This window comes from Leptopilina boulardi, unplaced genomic scaffold (genome assembly GCF_019393585.1).
Source record: "Leptopilina boulardi isolate dan_hultmark-lab unplaced genomic scaffold, ZJU_Lbou_2.1 LbouV2_368, whole genome shotgun sequence".
In the NCBI taxonomy this organism is placed as follows: Eukaryota; Metazoa; Arthropoda; class Insecta; order Hymenoptera; family Figitidae; genus Leptopilina; species Leptopilina boulardi.
The window spans coordinates 1,556,277-1,575,838 of NW_026137938.1; the positions used below are offsets into that span (position 1 = coordinate 1,556,277).

Here is a 19,562-nt window from a genome sequence, read left to right on the forward strand (position 1 = left end):
GAAGAGGGCGGCATCTGCCGAGCGGAATTAGAAACTTTTAACATTCAAGCTATGGATAAGAGATTTTCTTTTTTACCGACGATAGGTGATTTTGAATAAAAACGGAAGTGCTAGGAGCGCTAGTTGCTCTTCCACGCATTCGTGCCTTTTCCGGTTAATCTGCCAAAATGGTGTGTACAGTTATTTCACTTTTTACAAAAAAATCTCTTTAAATCTCCGTAATCCATTGGAAATTTATTAATATTTCAATTCAATAATGATCTATTCTTTTTCCTTTTTTTACTCGTTACAATATTGTGTGAAAAATTAATATTTTACTTGAATTATTTTTTAGTAATTTACTTCGCGAGTTTTGAGGTTATGTTATTCAGTGCCAGTTTATATAGTTGTCATTTTTATTTGTGTTCGGATATTTAATGTGATATTTTTTTTCTAAACATTTTGCGTGATATTCTAAAAATATTATACGATTTTCTTTTTTTTAATTCTAGGGTCGCGTTAGGACAAAAACTATCAAAAAGGCCGCTCGAGTCATCATCGAGAAATATTACACTCGTCTCACTCTTGATTTCCACACGAATAAGAGAATATGCGAGGAAATTGCTATTATCCCTAGCAAACCCCTCAAGAACAAAATTGCTGGGTGAGTTTATTTTTACTTTTCTTTTTGTAAAATTTAATATCAAAAATTTGTAAAAGAAACAAAAAAAAAAAAATATCTTTCATTTCTAGTTCCTAGAAATTGTTTTCACTATTTCGAATTTTCTTTTTCTATTTTTAATCAAATTTTTAATTTTTTTACAAAAATAAATAATTGTTTACAATTATTTTCCATGATTTTGAGATTATTTTATGCTCTCCTATTATATTTTGTTTATTTAAACAAAGATTAACGAGATTTTATATTTAAAATAAAATATAGAAATTAAAAAATTTGAAAAATTATTAGAACATTTTTCTCAAATAAAAAACAATAATTTGTGTATGAAATTAAATTTAGCGTTTCTAACCTTAAAATAGAAACGGAATATAAAATATTTTTTTTAAATGTAAAAAAATAAATATAATTACAATAAAGTTTTAAAAATTTAAATGATTAGTTAATCATTTTTGTTTCTGAATATTAAAAAAATATTTACCTTTAAAGAAAGTTTAAAATAAATTAATTAGGGTTTTTATTTATTTTTATCTAAATTTTATGAATTTGTTATTTGATTATTATTCTTTTTTTTAATGTGTGTTATTAATTTTTAATAAAATAATTTTTATAAAAACTAGATTTGTTACTCACCTTATGAAGAGACTTCGCCACTGTCAAGTGCGTGGCATTTCCATAAAACTCCAGGAAGAGGAACGTGAAAGAAGGGACAATTACGTTCCTGAGATTTCTGCCTTGGAGAGCGACATCATCGAGGTTGATGCCGAGACTAAGGAGATGTTGAAACTCTTGGAGATGAATAACATTCCTGGTCTTCAATTAATTCAACCTGCAGCACACCATCCGTACCCGAACAGGCGAAATTAATTCACATACATTCTTTTCACGTACATTAAAAAAAAAAATGAAAATGAAAAACATGTCAGTCGGGCATTTTTATTAATAAAAAAACGCAAACTGGCAATTGAACGTCTTGAGAACCCTTTCTTCTAAATTTTACCATATGCGATGATTTTCAAATCGCAAGAGTTTCATTTTGTTTTCCAACAATTATATAAAATCTTTTTACCTAAAATATAATTTTTATTTCTAAATTCAATTTTTAACACTTAATTTAATTTTTAATTTAACTTTTACTATTGAGAATTACGTAATTAAAAATAGTAATGTAATTAATTTTTTACCCTTTTTTTAACAATTATATATTTTCATAAATCATTTAGTTAATATTTTATGACTATACAAAATATTGTTCTATATTGAAGTTTAAATTACATTTAAAAATATTTTTTCTTTTAAATAGGATTTTGATTTTGTTTTTTTAATTTTGTTCAGTTTTTGCTTATTTAGTTTTCTGTTCTAGTTGAAGAGAAATTTCAAGAGGCCTTGAAAAGGAACTTTCGTTTGATAAGAAAAAAGAAAAGCAATTTTTTCTTTATTGTCTTATAAATTCGAGGCACAAACAAATTCATTTCTTAAACAGTAGAATATGTAATTCTGTTAAAATTTGCATTTTTAGTTGTAAACTTATGTCACTTGTATCGCGAAAACTACGATTTGTTGACATTATTTAAAATGAGAGGGGTATTTTTTTCCTTTTTTTTTGCCAATGTGGTCGTCACAATTTTCATGCAAACACGCGGCTAGACATTTGCCATGAAACTAGGAGGCACTGCATTCGTTTTTCTTGATTGTGAAGTGAACATATCGGATATTCTCTCATATATATATATACACACACACACATTTAGATAAACACATGTTTCATCAGTGAGGTATCAAGAGATTTTAGAGCCACAGAATAATATTGGAAAAATTAGAATATTTTTATTAATTAAAAAAAAAGTCGGAATTGCAGAAAATTAATTTAATTTGTAACTTAAATTATTTAACGTACTAAATTCGAGTTTATTTTTTGGTGGACGGAAAATTTTATTTTCGAAATTCCCCCCAACTAATTTTGCTCAACTTGAACATTTTTAAATTTAAATTCTTTTTATAAAAATTTCTGACAATTGACTCCTAGTTTTTTTTAAAAATTTGTTAATATTTGACGATTTCAAAAAAAAATTCTAATTTTCCCTTATCAATGAGAAATTCTTTTTAAATTGTATTAGAAATTTTTTTTGCAAAGAAAAAAAAGAAATGAAAAATTAATTAGTGCACAGTGTCTCGAGTGTAATAAAATATTTCGCTATACAGCTGGAAGAATTATAAATCAATATCTGCTTGAGTTGGGGTGGCAAGGAGTCGCGACTATTATAAAATATTTAAAGCATTATTTAAGCAATTTTTTGATTTAAGTTCACATTATGGTATGCAAAATAGAAATAAATTTACTTTCTTTAACTTTCGAATAAAATGACGAAATAGAAAATTTGTTAATTTAGAAAAAGACAAATAGGAGTGCTAAAGAAAGAAAAAAATACTTTAAAAAAAGGTGGGAATTATTTTTTTTTATGAATTTCTAAAATCACCCTTTTGTATACCTAACATTTGAACTTTTATTCTTGATACAACTGTTAATGTATAAAAAAATTGTGTGAAACAAAGTTTAAAATTTTATTTAATCAAAGGAAAATTCAAAAATATTGACTCATTGCTTTTAAAAAAATAAAATTATGAAATTCCACCTTGCTTCAAGTGTCATGAGCAAAATATCTGCAACTAATTAATTATTTGCAATGTGTATACACTAGTGACTTGATGTAATGGGGAGAAAGGGGGAGAGGATGGTATCTTTGATACAACTTCCTTTTATAGTTACACATTTGACGCGTATTGTTTATTTTCAAGTAGAATATGTCAATATATAAAAAAAAATTATTTTCCAATTTTTATCAATTTAGATAATTATTTATCTGTTTTGTAAAATTTCATAATTTATAAATAATGAAAATTTACAGTATAGAAAAAATGTTTAAAATTATTTTAAAATCAAATTTTTTAAAATTCTTTTTGTTTAAAAAAATATTAAAACATACTATTATTTATTTTAGTTTAAATAAACTAATATTTGAAGAATTTATTCCCAATAAGGGTAATAAATTTATTAGAGTTTAAGACCAATAAAAGAAATTTATTTTTTGACTGTGACATTAGCAAAAAAAATGTCCCATAAAATTTCTGGGTATCACACCAATTTTAGACGATCCTGACGTACAAAATCCTACTCCATCGGGGGTAAAGGAAAACTGAGAGTTTCACGCAGATTTTTGCGCAGAAACGATAAATGCGACTGCGCGCGACCTAACCCAACCCAAATTTCAAAGCATTGAATGGCATAAAACTAACCTAACCTGACGAAAAAAGAGTGGATATAGGAAGAGGGGGGGGGGGACCCTACCAGTATTATAAGGGAAAAGAGGCATAAAGCATTTGTGTTCCTGAGAGGAAGAAGCCAAGTACAGTGGCGGTCAGCGCCGTGTCCCGAGACTCGCCAGTCGAGTCGACTGGGTGCCTTCGACCGCTGCTTGCCTTGCATTTTCTCCAATTATTATTATTATTATATTTACAACAAGGCATATCGCAAAAGTTTTAAAATCGAGTGTTTCATTGACGCTCCTTGTGGCTCTCGTCGCGCATGGTGCGTTGCAAATCGACCCTTCCTCAAAGTTTTCCCTGGCTCGCTCTGGCTCTCACCAGTCAGTCAGTTGGTCGTTGTCGAGCATCGCGATCGTATATTAAAACACACTCTCACCAAGTCATTTATATTTCGAAGCTCTCGCTATGTGAGTGATACCTTGGGGCACTTTGTAGTGTACCCCATCAAATAAGGAGCGAGTGAGATCACAAACTCGTGGCTCTTTTTTGTCTCTCAACATCGTGAAATAGTGAGACATAATATTTAATCATCAAAATCGAGGCTGACTTGTTAAAGAAAAGAAGTGAGACCAGAGGGAATTAAAAAGGAAAAAAACACTCGGAAGGGCCTCACCAGGGGCCATTCCGGGGGACCTATCATTTTTTTCAGGAATAAAAGATGGAGTGCCCACATCTTGCTCAAAGCGTCTGCATCACCGTTGACGATGTTGAAGCAACCTACTCGAAGGATTTGCCGTTTGCCTGCGCAGGTAAAACTCTGCACTCCGACCCCTTCTCTCAAAAAAAAAAAAAAATGTCCTCATCTTTTTCACCCTTTTGGAGCCCATTTCGATCAGGTCGAACCAAAAGGCTTGATTCTCAGGCCGTTCCTCTCCCGGCCTTGAGAAACCTCCGACCAGTTCCAACCCGTTTTTCCCGGAAGCCCCTCTCCCATTATTCTTCAACCTAAGAAAATCAAATTCCTTTCCCATACATAAAGTCCTTGTTTTAAAAAGTATTGAGATCCTTTTCTAAGAGATTACGGTCCAAATCTTCCTATTTCTAAACAAAGAGAACAAAAAGATTTTAGATTCTAAAAAAATTGAATAAATCATGTGTGTGAATAAGTTGAAAATTTGAAAGTCCATGTGAAACTGAGACCTAAAATTGTAACCTCCTAATTGAAATTCGAACGTTACTGAAATTAGTTGATGTGGGTGCAGGTTCGTTGGGGCCGTGGGTGTTGCGAATGTGTTGCGCGTGTGCGTCATTCCTAGCTTCGCAAGTTTTGTGTCTGTGTGTGTGTGTCGCGGTTGGCTTGGAAAATCAATACCAGACGGTACTAATCAGCTGGGCTGAGATGCCGTCATTAGAAACTCTCATCGTCATTGATAATTAAGATCAACATTCTAAAAAAAAAAAAAACATCTTATTAATTCTCATCACTGCATATCAAAAGAATTTTCTCGAAAAAAGTACAAAAAAAAATCGTCAATTTTTAACAAGTGGTTAGTTTTCTGTTAACGTTAATTATCTTCAATTTTACTTTATTGGAGTTTATTTTTACGTGCTCTTTGTCAATATCCAACATCTCTTTATACCCATTGACTTCTATTTTAAAATCTTTAGATATTAATCCCTAACAGTATTACAAATAGGAGACAATTTTTAAAATCAATGACAATGAGAATGGACCAACTGGTATTTAACGATTCATTTCCAAATGGTAATTAATTTCCTACAACTAAAATTCATTTATCCGAAAGTAGACGATCTACAAAATACGAGTTATAGTAAACTAAATACAAAAGTACTTTGATATATCCGGAAAATTGCAGATTAAACAAAAAAAAAACAAAAATTATTCAAAGGGTCAATATAGAGTTTTGGTTGTTTCTTTTTTCCACGGTATACCGATTTATTCCCCCCTGTTTTTTGCTTTCATCACAGACCTTCCATCTTGCCTCGCTTTGTTCGACCTCGAGACTATATTTACGCCGAAACGTGCAGTCCGACCTTTCGTTTACGATCCCTTGGATTCACGAGTTGAGAGACCTATTCACCAAAAAAAAAGTACCAATAATCAATTTTTAGTACCTTGATAATAAAAAATTCCCCCAAAAAAAAAAAGATTGAAATTCTTTTGAAAATTTGAATCATAAAAGACCCAGAGAGATGACAGACAATGTAAATATTTGATCAAAGTTTGATGACTCAATGTCAAGGCTAACTCGTGTAGGGGAATTGAAACTTCAAATTCGAATTATATACACTAGAATTTTGATTCAAATTTTGAAGCTATTCTTTGTTTTCCTGTTTTGAAAAATGTTTTCGCAAAATTGATTCTGAAATTCACTAAATTCCTAATGTCCAAATGTGACTAAGAAAGCAAAGATTGTGTAAAAAGAAAACATCCAAGAAATGCAAAGGGAGCCGTAGATTTAAAGGGCAATGAAAGGAACTCGAATTCACGAGCTCTAATTGTTGAAACTATTATCTTTAGTGGTGACGTCTCTACATTGGAACTAATTAACTTGAAAACAAAGCATACTCGATAAAAAAAAGACATCTAAAATGTGTGCAATTTTCAAAATTTACACAAATTTCTTTTGAATTTTTCTATTTGTTAGAATAATAATGAAAAATGAAAATTGTAAAAAGTACTTAAAATTGACAATCAAGAAATGGATGTAAAAGATAGTTTAACAGAAAAAGTTCATTAGCCTCCTTGGGTAACATTGGGTAACAATGCACGTGGATTTGCTTCGCAAGGACAAACGACAAAAAAAGTAGGGACTCTAGTGCCTCGAGAGAGTACATTCTAATTTTTTGAAAGCAGTGGGGAGTTTCTTCAATTCCTTCTTTTCTTAGTTCTTCTTATGGTCCAACCTTTCACGAAGACAGGTTTCTTTCTAATAACAATCGTTTTCTACCTCACAAGCAATGAATGCGTAATCAAATTATTTTTGGACATTCGTCATAATAATAAAATCATTTCCTATTATAACAATCTATTTTATCAGAAACATTTGCGCGAAAAGTTTACTTTTGTCCGCAATTGTTTTGGAACACAATCATTGTGTCTGTTAAATAGTTTGAAGTTTCTATTTGAAGAAAAGGGAAATATTTTTTTGACTTTATGATATCATTCGATTCGTTTACGACTGGATCTTTCTGACTTTATCGGTGCTCTACGATCGGTGAGTTTACGCTCTGTAGCTCGTAACGCGCCGCGACTCACAATTTTAAAAACTTGTACCGTGGAACGTTTATTTTATGATGTATGTACTATAATTCTTTTTTTTTTTTTTTACTTTTTCGAGAGAAAAAAAAATAATAATTTTCATTACTTGGCGCGCTGGCAGTGTTCGTGGGAATTTTCGGAACAAGAAAAACGAGTCTGTCGTTAAGTAGGCGACCAGGCAACGTTGCAAAATCGATAGCAGCCAGCTTACTAATCAGATGGCGTGAGATCCGCTGTCGCAGACTCGTGCAGCTTTTCCCATATATAAATTTTTTTTTTTTTTTTTTTGCTCTTGCGCGATTTATTAAATATTCTCTACACCGTGTATGTGTATACATATACAATTATACGAGCATGATTCACACAAAACTAGAAGATGACTTTTCGTTTGTCTATGTATAATATATACAATGAGCTGATCGCGTCAAACCGGAACTTTCACTCCCAGACATGACAATCGTGGAAAACACGATTAACTTTAATGATTCTTTATACTTTCTGTTCAATAAAACAGAGAGAGATTCCTTGGGTTATGAGAACGAAATATATCTAAAATTTCCAGAGGCAGTTTTGCTTGAGAAAATACAGAAGCAGTATTGATTGCGGACCTACTCTAATTTTATAAATTCTTTTTTAGAAAAAAAAGTTATTATTAATCTAACCTGGCTTTATTAAAATCTAATAATTAATTGAGATTTGTAGTTGTACACTGAAAAAAAATTCTAGTTAGAATAACCAGAATTCTGGTTAGGGTATATTTAACATTTTGATTCTGGTTAGGTTAACGAGAATTCTAGTTAATTCAACTAGAATTCTAGTTAACATAACTAGAAAGTAATGTTAAATATAGCCTAACCAGAATTTTTTTTCAGTGTAATGTGTAAGGTTTATTTACGTAGAATTGCTACCACTCCCCCTTTTCATTTTTAGCTAATATTAGTTTTTCCAACACAATCATTAAAAAGTAATCACTAGTATCTGAAATTAATATAGAAATTAGTATTTAGCAAAAAAATGAAAATAAAATTAGTAACTTTTTGTCGAGCCTGTCGTAAATCTTAAACTTCAGTAATAATTATGATATACTTTTGATACAATATGGTAGCAATGACTGCATATCAAGTTCTGGGATTTCATGCATTATGATTGGAGATGAACCGGTTGCATCTAAAGGTAGCTTTAAGGTATTCGGTTTCCATTTATTCATTTCTAGTTACGTGATGGCTGTCTTATTTTACAAGTGCTACTCACGATTTCAGTTTTTGCATCAAATGTTCGCCTTTATTTAATTCTCTATATATTTAACCAAATCTCTTATAGATAAAAAAGCATATCGCAAAAAACAGTCAAACATTTTTGACCCTAATTGTAAATATAAAATTGGATTGGATTGTAAATATAATAAAGAAATATTTTATTTTTCGGTTTTTCTGGACGACAGTATGCGAAACGGAGAAGAGTACTTGGCTGTGTCTGCATTGCGGAGCAATCCACTGCGGACGTTATGAGGCGGGGCACGCGCTACAGCATCATGAAAAAAATACTCAGCACAGCGTGTGCATTGACTGTGAAAACCTGGCTGTATTTTGGTGAGTGTAACCCTGAGTGCTTCTAGGCTGGGGCGAAAAATGAATTGAGGTCATCGTGCAGATCGAGTAGCAGATCCTTTCTTCCAGTTACATCTGTGACGAGTACGTGGTGAATGGCATCAACAACGGCGTCATCGAGGCGATACAACGTAATGCCTTCCGAAAGAGCGAGCTCAAGGAGAATGACGAGAGTTGGAGTACATCAACACCATCCCCACATGGACCTGAGAATGGTGACTCCTCGGCTGCGGACGCCCTCTGGAAGGCGGAAGTCGTCGTTCGGAATCTTAGGCAAGTCGATTTAACTATAACTATTACTCCCATTTTGATTCATTTGGTCTATTAGTGACGAAATATTCTTTTACCGTAACGAGAACTTTGAAATTGCGATAAACTGATTTTTACCTTCTCATATAGAGAAAGGATTTTAAATTATTATAATAAGATCTATATTAGGGATTATAGTTTGTGTAAATTTTAGGCCAAGGACCAGAAAGAGGCTACACTCGTTGGATGGTACCAGTGGCGATAATAGGCCTACGACGAAACGAAGAAATTCGAAAAATGCCAAAGAGAAGAAGGTCGTGGGCCTGAGAAATTTGGGTAACACCTGCTTCATGAATGTCGTATTACAGTCGTTTAACAACATTAGCCATTTTTGCGAGTATTTAACGCAAATGCCAAGTTTGGAAGGTATTGCGTTTGATGAGCCCCCAACGCATAGGGGTCGAATAGTTGCACCGGGTCGAGCAAAAGAGTTAAGCGATGCTCTTTTGGCGGAAGAATTAAGAAAGGTCTTGCTGGGACTGAGTCTTGGCGGTTCTAATGGCCAAGCCATTTCGCCGGAATGTCTATTTCTTGTCATTTGGAAAGTGGTGCCACGTTTTAGGGGCTACCAACAGCAAGACGCTCATGAATTTCTCACCTATATGCTTGACAGGTTACACACTGAGCTATTGCAGTTATTACCAAGACTTGGTCATGAACCACTCGGTCTACGAGGAAAACAAAGTATTGTTACTGCTGTTTTTGGTGGCACTTTACTGAGTGTGGTAGGTATCATTTATTTTTTCTTTTCTTTACTCTTTTTCTTTACTATTGATAAAAAAAAAAAAAATGAGAAAAATGTCTCGGAAGGATAATTATATAATTCTTTGAGAGATAAGAATTTTTAATTACTTTTTCCGAGTGTGGGGGTAGGTACAAAAAAAGGAATTTTATTGACTCGATATTTGAATCAATAATTGATTGTAAGGTTCACTGTATGAACTGCCGTACGGACTCGAAAACACATGAGCCCTTCCAGGATCTCTCTCTGGACATTCCAGACAGGCTACAAAGACGAACAAAAGACCAGGAGGAGGTATGCAGTCTAACTTATAGTCTGTCAAGATTTTTCAAAGTCGAAGAGCTTGCGGATAGTGAACTTTATTTTTGTGACAACTGCATGGGAAAGCAGAGGTCTACTAAAAGGTTCTGGATTCACAGGCTACCTAACGTAAGACTTAAAATTGTACTACAATTAAAATTTCTGATTCGTAAGTTGTAAAATATTTTTAAAATCTGGACAAATAATAATAATAATAATATTAATAATAATAAATGTCTACAGGTGTTGTGCCTTCACATTAAGAGATTTAGGTGGTGCAATTCGTATCGCTCAAAGGTGGACACGCAGGTGGATTTTCCAATGGAATCCCTTGATATGTCGACATTTACCGTGAGAGGCGTGACGGGGGCGAAGCTCAGTGCTCAGAATAATTATCTTTATGATCTCGCTGCTGTCATTGTCCATCACGGATCAGGGTAATTTTTGAAAATAAATCGTTGGTTTTCGATATTTATAAAATTTAGTTCTAAAAATCTCGTTTATTTTTAGAGCCGGAACGGGACACTACACTGCCTTTGCTGTACATGACGGTCAGTGGTTCCATTTTAATGACAGTTCCGTGAGACCTGCGAGTACTGATGCAGTCGCCAAATGCAAGCCTTACATTCTGTTCTATGTACGAAAGGAGTTCTCCATTCCGCCTCCATTGTGACGACGTTTTCTTGAGACGACACGTTCTGCCACCATTAACAATCGTAAAACGTCTTCGAATAAAACGAAGCTGATCTCGGAAGCAAAATGTGGACGTTCGCTATCACGAAGCTAAATATTCATTATGTCTGACGGGCGACCGACGTGTGTGCTAAATTATTTTACGCACCCAGCGGAAAAATAAATCGAATTTGTTTGTTAGATACGTGTAAAACAATTGAAATCACCATACTAGAATCGTCTCATAATCGTAGCCTTTCCGCTTGCGTTACACTACCAAAAAAAAAAAAAAAACTAATAATAAGAATATTAAAAATACCCTCTCCTGTGGTCATCGATTTAGAAACGACAAGCAGCGCCACGACAATTATTATTCAATGAAGGAAACACCTTTTTTCTGAAATTTATCGATTTTTAATTATTTTAAAATTTTTATTTATTAGAAAATGTGGGTCAACCTTTCTTATAAACATTCTTTTTGTATATCTATAATCAAAGTGTTGATTCCTAATTTTGTTTATTTTTTTTTAGTTTTATCGATTCTTTGCATTTTCACGGAATAACTTTTTTTTTGAAAAAAATATTTCTTCAATGATTATTAATTGTGGTAATTGTATTGGATGAATTTCGAAACGATTTGCGGAAAATTATTCACCTTATTTCAAGGAATTTTCTTCTTTATAATGTCGGCAAATTTTTTTAGCAATATTGGAGAAAAATTGTTGCTGTTTTTTTTTTTTTTAAAGCAACAATTTTTCACAATTTCTGCATGAAAATTTTTCGTTATTATTGGAAAATGTAAATATCGCCATTTTTCGCATATTTCCGAATTCTAATTGAATATCCTTCATCACTCTCATCTTTCACGGGTCTGTCGCCCCGTTCCGTCCTGTTGTTCGTCGAACGAATTCACATATATACTAAATACAGCAATTTAAACACCGAATTTTCTTTTCCGATCTACTAAAAAAAAAATATCTAAAAAAACTTTTCAAATTAAAAATATTGGGATTTATTTTTTTTTTTGGCAAATTCCTACGATTCTCGTATTCATCATCGCCTTTGATTTAATTTAGAATTCGATTTTTTTGTAAATATAACAATTTAATTTTGGACAGCGGACGACAAATAGGATTATATAATGCCTGTTCTCTCGCTCATTTTCCGAATTCAGTTCTCTCGTTAGGCAGGCGAGTAAATTCTATATTTTTCTAGCTGCCGACGCGTTATAGCGAAAAAAAGAGTTGCCAATCGTTGACGAATGACGGTAATTCAATTGTGATACTGAAAAACGAAGGCATTAAGGTATTTAACGTACGGTCTGCGCGGTATTAGAAGGCCGAACGAAAATGTATGTAGAAAATGATGATGATTATGATGATACTGACGACAATTATGACAATGATGATAATGATGATGATGATGAAGAAGAAGTTAAAATAATAATTATGAAGAGAATGATAATGGTTTTGATAAGGATTACGATGATAAAGAAGAAGAAAATAATGATGAAAGTTAAGATAATAATTATAAAGAGAATGATTTTGATAAGGATTATGATGATGATGAAGAAGAAAAAGAAGACGATGATGATAAATAGCGAGCGTGTTTCAATGTGATTAAAGTAGTCGTATTGATGAAATGAAATTCACTTCTGGCATCGGCAGATAGTAAGAACGGATTGCCTCTAGTGTCGGATTTTTTTACGTGGAGCTCCTTCGCGATCGTCCGCGAGCGCCTCGATCGAATCGATTCGGAGTCTCATTAACACTCAATAAGCTGGATATAAACTTATTTCAATTCTCTCTTTCTCTGTCCAATAAACTTTACACATTATTGTACCCTGGTTGACGTCGATAATTGTAAGTTCCCCGCACTCCCATTTTTATATACGTTACATATTATTTTATTATTACTATTACTATTATTATTATTACCATTATTATTACTATTATCATTATTATTATTATAATTATTCTTAATATCACTACTATTAAATAATAGGGTTGTTCAGATATCAAAATAAATGAGAAGACTCACTATTAAAATTCCTCCCTGTTCAAATATTCCGAAACATTTAACTAAAAAAAAATCGTTTTAAATTATTTGAATTAAAACACAGAGAAAATATAAAAAAACGTGATAGATCTTCTCATTTATATTATTAGATATATGTATATTAAAATTTTTTTTTTTTGCTAAGTTTTATCCATTTTTTGTTGATTTATCTCGAAAAAAAAACAATCCAGACTCCCGAATCGTTCGACGATTGTTATGTGATTATTTAAAGACTTATTTTTTCTATAACGATAAAAAAAAATGAAGTAAGAAAGAAATAAACGAGAATTATAACAATAATAAAAATAAGTTAATTCTTATAATAGCGAAGGAACATTTTATTATGGCGATAACTCGACAATTCATCGTATCTTATTAATATTGAAGACTTATATAATTAATTAATTGCTCGCACGAAACTCGACGCGAACGAACAAATAAAAAAAAGGGGGGGGGGAAGTAAGCGATAAAATAATAGTAATTGGTATGTCACAGTAGAACGAAACACTGAGATGTACGAACAGCGAATTAAATAAAAAAGAAAGAAACAAAAAAAAAAAAAAAAAAGAAACGTAAACGACAAAAGGTAACTTATGTCGTTGCGCATGAGAACAAATTTTTTTACTCTTAGTTTTTTTCCTCAAAAAATTACCAGTTCTTTTATTTCTTTATCCCAAAAAAGAGTTGAGAATTTGTTTTTTATTTACTGAAATTAATTTTTGAAATTTTTAGCAAATTTCTTTGGATTTAACAAGTTCTTTTTATTCTAAAGTTTTTAAAAAAACATTTTTATTTTAATTTTCGAAGATTATAAATTTGTTAATTTAATTGAAAACAAATTTTTAATTTAGTTTATAAAAAACCAATAAAGAAAATTCAATGTTTAAAAAATGAAATTATTAATTCAATTTTTGAAATAAGTAAAAATTTCCAAAACTCTTTGAAAACAATAAAATTTAAAATTTAATTTTTCAAATATGTAAAATAAATAAAAATGTTTCATTTAGTTCTTTAATAAAAAATATTAAATTAATTTTTTGAAGAACACAGAAAAAAAACACATTTGAAAATCGTAAATTTTAAAATGAGTTCTTAAAAAATGAAAAATGTAGAATTTAGTTTATGTAAAACATACAACTTTGGGCTAAAAAAAAATTCAAGTTAAATGTATTTAAAATAATACATAATAAGTAAATTTTTGGAAAATTTTTTGCAATTTTCTTTCTACTGAGATGAAAAAGAAAAATCATGTTACTTGGCTGATCCCTTTTGTATCGACCGTCGAACATTACAGACACATTTTGAAGCAAAAACAACTTGTCTCAACTGCACTTTTACATGGAAGTTCCCGAGTTTCAAACATGATGTCACTAATAAAAGGTTCTTCAATTTTCCTCGATCTCGGAATTTCATTTTTCATTTTCTCCGCGAAAAAATTTTCTAAGTCCACATGCTGAAAGGACGATTTTACTGTTTTCCTATCTTTCACATTTTTTTTATATATGTACATATATATGTATAATATGCACCTTTTTTTTGTTAAATATTTTTGCCATTTATAATGCAAAACCATCCACTTAAAAGAAAAATAAAAAGAAAAACTCGCGAAATTTAAAAACGTTTTAAATTAAAATATGTAAATTAAAATAATAAAATAAAATCCTTAAACATTGCAATGAAAATAATATTTCAATTGATAAAAATCCATTACCTCCTGTTGATCTTCGTTGGGAAATCGATTGCGTCGTGAAATAATATCCACCGGTGAACTTTTGACTCGGCTGCTACGAATTTCACTCAATCGACAACTTTCAGTTTCCGAATCAAAACGCTGCATGGAATAATGTCCTTTAGCCAACATTTCATCGTTCGACGACATGGAACATCTTTTATTATTATTATCCTGTGATCCTGAACTTGCGACTGAATCAAAACGACAGTCAACATTTTGAAAGAGAACCTTGGCCGATGAATTTTTTGACGATGAACTTTTTCGTGTCAAACGATTGGAAAATCGACGAATAAAATTTCTCATTCGGGGTAGAAAATTTTTTGTTTTTGGCGTACTCTCATCGTACGAGACAGAATTTATCAATTCCGAAGGTAGAATCTCAGTTCCCGACAATGCCAATCGAGTAATACTTGGATGTGTGTCGAGTTTGTAGAAATTTTCTTCCGATTTACTCACCAATTCCTCCTGAGGAATCTGTGGAAAAATTTTATTATAATTTTACATTTATCATTATGAAATTTCAAATAAATTGGGAAAATTGAATTTACAATGTAAACAATGTAAACAAAATTTACAATGTAAATTGCGTACCTATAAAACAATAAAATTTTTAAAAATCTTTAAAATCAAAAGAAAATTGAATTTTTCTGTTAATTTTTCACTACAAAAAGAGCGATTAAAAAAATTATATTTTTCTATATAATTGTTTGTAATAATATAATTATTTGTTTTTAAAATTATCTCACCTCCTTCAATGGAATTTGTTCGCAATCTTCTTTGGAATTTCGACATTCATTTTCCGATATCGTAAAGGGACAACGATCCTGAGTTTCTTTTTTCATTGAATTCAATAGAAATGAGAGTTTAGAAGTGGATGAGCAATTTTTCACTGATAAATTCGGATCATTGGATGACTGCTTGACAAGAAGTGCAGAACTTTCTGATTTTGCGAGTTTCATTGAATTGAAACGTGCACTACGTTGAAAAAGATTAGTTGACGGATTTTCTGTTATCGGCTCGTGATGGTAATGCTCAATAATTTCTATGGATTTTTTGTCACCAATTTCACGATGAATAGCCCATTTTTCTTGATCATATCGATTCGAATCACCACCGGAAGATTTAAACAATGAATCATTTGTTTTTATTTCATTATTATTTGAAATTTTCATTTCTTCGTCAATTTTCTCTTCTGAGCGCTTTATTACTAAAAAATAAATTTTACAAATTAGGTAATTTTTTTTAAATAAATCGATTGGAAAAAAATTGTTAATAAAATAAATTATCTTTATAAAGTATAATTAATATTACTATCCTAAAATAATTTCTTTTATAGACAAATTAATGTCTTTTTTTAAAAACAATTTTATATTCAGGTTTTTTTTGATAAGAGAAAACAAAAATTAATTAAAAACCTGAGTCCGCAGTTTCCTTTTCCAAGCCGCAAAATGATTGATCCATTTTTCGATTGATTCTCTCGTGGGACGTGTTGGAATATTCCGAGTGCTCTGAAATTAGAATATTCCTGGGCGACCCTTGAACGTTTTTAAAATGTGGAGTTTCAAGAGATTTAATTTGAATCCCAGGAGACGTTGCTGAGTTCCTACCAGTGGAGAAACCTGACCCACGACATTCTAAAAAAAGGGAAAAGAAATAGATTTGTAAAATTTAATTTTCTTATTGTAAATTTCATTATTTTTTTACAATTATAAATTTTTAATTTTTAATCGAAATTTTCTGTAACTAAAAGAGAGATTTTTTTTAATAAATAAAATGTTTAAAAATTTAAGAAAATTATTTTACTAATCATTGAAATATGAAATTTTTACCCGGATAAGGGGAACGAAATTTTCCAGAATCGCCGAATGCATTTTCTTTTTTAAAAGAAACATCGGAAAGTACCGTCAACAACGCTTTCATGTCTTGAAATTCGGTGTTTTTGTCACACGCAGAAAACGACGAATCTTCAGATCTAATTTATAAAAAAACAAACAAAATTATTAAATAAATTATGAATGAATGTTAATTTTTTTTAAGAATTGTTCTTCGTTACAAATAGCCAAAGAAAAAGTAGTTCTATTAATTATTATTATATCTAAAAAAAAATTTAAACTTTTTTTAATTAAAATAATTCGTCAATAAAAATTATTTTACCTCAATTTCAAAGTAGGCACTTGAAATTTTTTCCGATCTTCGAAAAGTGAAATTTCTTTTCTCAAAATATTATTCTCCGCCCTTCGATTATAATTTGAAGATTTCACTGAAAATGGAGAGTTATCCTCATTATTTTTGCTTGTTTCGAAAAAATTTGTCGATCTTTTTTCACCAATATGACGAATTAATTCAAATGAATTGCTTCTATTGGAAGTTGGAGCTGAGATTATTTTTTCATCACAATTTCGATTAGTTTTTTTTCGCGGTGTACTATACGCCGATTCTGGATGTTTCGATAGAAAATTCTCCAAAAATTCATCAAATTCTCCGTCCATTTTGTGGGAATTTTTATTTATTCCCGAGGCGTTTGAGTGAATAGAAAATTCCGAATCTAGCATTCTAATTTTTGTTTTTGAATCGGAAATCTTTTCGTTTGTATCGGATTCACTTTCAGAACTCAAATTTCGAACAAGTAATGAAGCTAATGGCCGATAGCCGCCGATTTTTTTCGTCTTTTCACCACCGCTTAAAATTTGATTATTAATTGGAAAATTCATCGAAGATGAATTTCTTTCAATTTGTGCCTGTTATTGTAAAATAAATAATATTCTTGAATAAAAAAGAAATATTTTTTTCAAATAAATTATTTTGTTTTGTAAAAATTTGAAATAAAGTTTTTTTTTTAATAAAGTGAGTTTTTGAATAAATTATTAATTGGAAGAAAATATTTATACCTTTATGTCATTTTTGTAGAGATCAAAATTAGGTTCTCCAGTTGAACTCGACGATTTTTCACTGTCGATTTCGTTAAATTTCAATCTTTCTCCACTCAAATCATCAGATATAGAAGAATCTTGAGAAAAATCTGTTTCCTGTATTTTCGCTCTTCGTCGTGCTCTGGGTGTTTGCAATCTCATGTCAACAATGGACGAGATTTGGGTTATTGAATTTATTTCATTTTCATCCTGTTCCTTAATGCTATTTGAAAATTCTTGTAAATGATATCGAAAATCTTGTCTTTTACGAAAAATTCGATTGTAAGAATTGGCAACACGATCGCCAAATGGAGAATCATCGCATGGTGAAGGCAAATTTCGAAGTCTTTTCTTCAAAGACGATGCTGTGCTTCCATCCGAACTATCCACTGCAAAAATTTGTAAAATCAATATTTTTTTATATTCACAAAATAATAATAAGAAAATTTTGATTAAAATAAAAATAATGAATTTTATTAAATTTGATAAAAATTAATTTAATTGAATAAAGTTAATTTAAATGAATTAATTAATTTGTCTTAATAAAATAAATATTTTTTTAATTCAGCAGCAATTTTAATTTCAATTTATATGCATTAACAATAATTATTCAAAAATAAAAATAGTTCACAAAAAAGAAATAAGGAAATAAAATTAAATTAAAAGTAATGTATTTTATTAAATTTGATAAAAATTAATTTAATTTAGTTAATTTAAATTAATTAATTTGTTTTAATAAAATTCAATTTATATGCATTATCAATAATTAAGCAAAAATATAAATAGTAAAATAATTTTATCATCCTAATTTTCTTTAAGAAAAAATCATAAGACAATACAAATTCAAATAGAAGGAATTATTTCCCCTTGTTAATTGAATTAATAATTATGACAATTCTTGTAAATAGAAATTATAATAAAAATATTAATACCTGAACTAGAGTCAGCTTTGGGACTTTTTTCCGTCTCATCAATAAAGCTACTTTGGCTGTCTGAATGAAAATATATCAAAAACATATCAAAATATAGGTTAATTATTGGGAAAAAGAAAAAAATTTATAATACCTGGCGACGATAAAGATCTGGAAGTTCTCGAGCACGATGTCATGCAATTTTCCTCTTCATTTAACATTGTCCTCAGTTAATTATATATATAAATATATTTATCGTTGTTTTTTAAGCAAAAAATATTATCCTTTCAATCGGCTGACATTTGCAGGACGCCAATTTTTATGATTATTATTGATAAAAAAAAAGAACTTCAATTGTTTATTCTTTGTCTCGTTATTTATATATATGAAACACTGACACAATTTTAGTATATTATAATAACAATTGACAATCTGTTTGCTTTTAATCACACGCACACAATTAAAACAATCAATTTTATTTTATTATTCTTGTCAATAATTCCGCGTTAGAAATTTGCTGTTGAAAAATTTTATTAACGTCTTTTTGCGTCTTCTTAAACAATCAAGGTTAAAATGTTTTCCGAAACTCATCAAAAATTGTCCATTTTGGAACACGCATGCGCTGATTTCCGGTTTCCTCTCTAGGAACCAAGCCGACAGATTCAAAAATGTAGAATTGATTTTTAATATTTTTTCATCAAATTACAAATTAATTATGCAAAATTAATTATGTATATTATAAAAATAAGTGCTTTCTTTATTATTCTATATAATTATTAACTGATTTTGTTTAAATGTTGTGTTTTTAATGTTATTTAATACTTTCGATTTCAAATTGCGTGGAAACTTATAAATGCGCACTGCGCAGACGCGCGGCATTCAGAAAGTAAGCTTAGTCAAAAGAGCTTTTTTCTTTATTCTCGTGGCGTCATGGTGCGCCGGTTACTGTGATAAAATTTTTTATAAAAAAATTGAGTAGAAGTGTAATGTTTTTTCATAAAATAAACTACATCAGTAAGAGAAATTCGACATCGACTTGCAAAAAAAAAAAAAGGTAAGAAATACTCTTCTAATGTAGCAAAATTTGTGTGTGCATGCATTCATAACCTAAAAATTT

The 19,562-nt window shown here is 30.4% G+C and overlaps 3 protein-coding genes across 3 annotated transcripts; 2 read left to right on the forward strand and 1 right to left on the reverse strand.

Annotated features, from left to right (window-relative positions):
* The first annotated feature begins 30 nt into the window (after window positions 1-30).
* LOC127287199 (40S ribosomal protein S17) lies at window positions 31-1,627 on the forward strand. The gene is made up of 3 exons (XM_051314010.1): window positions 31-170; window positions 492-643; window positions 1,279-1,627. The coding sequence occupies exons 1-3, from the start codon at window positions 168-170 to the stop codon at window positions 1,523-1,525; spliced, it is 402 nt and encodes a 133-aa protein (XP_051169967.1). The 5' UTR covers window positions 31-167; the 3' UTR covers window positions 1,526-1,627.
* A 2,396-nt stretch (window positions 1,628-4,023) lies between these two features.
* On the forward strand, window positions 4,024-11,036 carry LOC127287403 (ubiquitin carboxyl-terminal hydrolase 3-like). Its single transcript, XM_051314318.1, has 7 exons — window positions 4,024-4,731; window positions 8,647-8,794; window positions 8,882-9,085; window positions 9,276-9,846; window positions 10,050-10,292; window positions 10,407-10,600; window positions 10,674-11,036. Exons 1-7 carry the CDS (start codon window positions 4,641-4,643, stop codon window positions 10,834-10,836), a joined length of 1,614 nt encoding a protein of 537 aa, XP_051170275.1. The 5' UTR covers window positions 4,024-4,640; the 3' UTR covers window positions 10,837-11,036.
* Window positions 11,037-13,993: 2,957 nt separating this feature from the next.
* On the reverse strand, window positions 13,994-18,985 carry LOC127287401 (uncharacterized). The gene is made up of 9 exons (XM_051314317.1): window positions 18,600-18,985; window positions 18,467-18,526; window positions 17,514-17,923; window positions 16,780-17,363; window positions 16,455-16,597; window positions 16,041-16,259; window positions 15,372-15,832; window positions 14,605-15,099; window positions 13,994-14,346 (listed from the first exon to the last, which is right to left on the reverse strand). Exons 1-9 carry the CDS (start codon window positions 18,664-18,666, stop codon window positions 14,182-14,184), a joined length of 2,604 nt encoding a protein of 867 aa, XP_051170274.1. The 5' UTR covers window positions 18,667-18,985; the 3' UTR covers window positions 13,994-14,181.
* Window positions 18,986-19,562: the final 577 nt, after the last annotated feature.

Bases quoted from the DNA above. Each gene is read 5' to 3' on its own strand.
- LOC127287403 (XM_051314318.1), top strand. From the start codon at position 4,641: ATGGAGTGCCCACATCTTGCTCAAAGCGTCTGCATCACCGTTGACGAT. The intron at 9,847-10,049 runs GTAGGTATCATT...ATTGATTGTAAG, and splicing joins GTGGCACTTTACTGAGTGTG to GTTCACTGTATGAACTGCCG. The intron at 10,601-10,673 runs GTAATTTTTGAA...GTTTATTTTTAG, and splicing joins ATTGTCCATCACGGATCAGG to AGCCGGAACGGGACACTACA.
- LOC127287401 (XM_051314317.1), bottom strand. From the start codon at position 18,666: ATGTTAAATGAAGAGGAAAATTGCATGACATCGTGCTCGAGAACTTCC. The intron at 16,260-16,454 runs GTAAAAATTTCA...CCCTTTTTTTAG, and splicing joins ATTTCGTTCCCCTTATCCGG to AATGTCGTGGGTCAGGTTTC. The intron at 15,100-15,371 runs GTGAGATAATTT...ATTTTTCCACAG, and splicing joins AACAAATTCCATTGAAGGAG to ATTCCTCAGGAGGAATTGGT.
- LOC127287199 (XM_051314010.1), top strand. The intron at 644-1,278 runs GTGAGTTTATTT...TATAAAAACTAG, and splicing joins CTCAAGAACAAAATTGCTGG to ATTTGTTACTCACCTTATGA.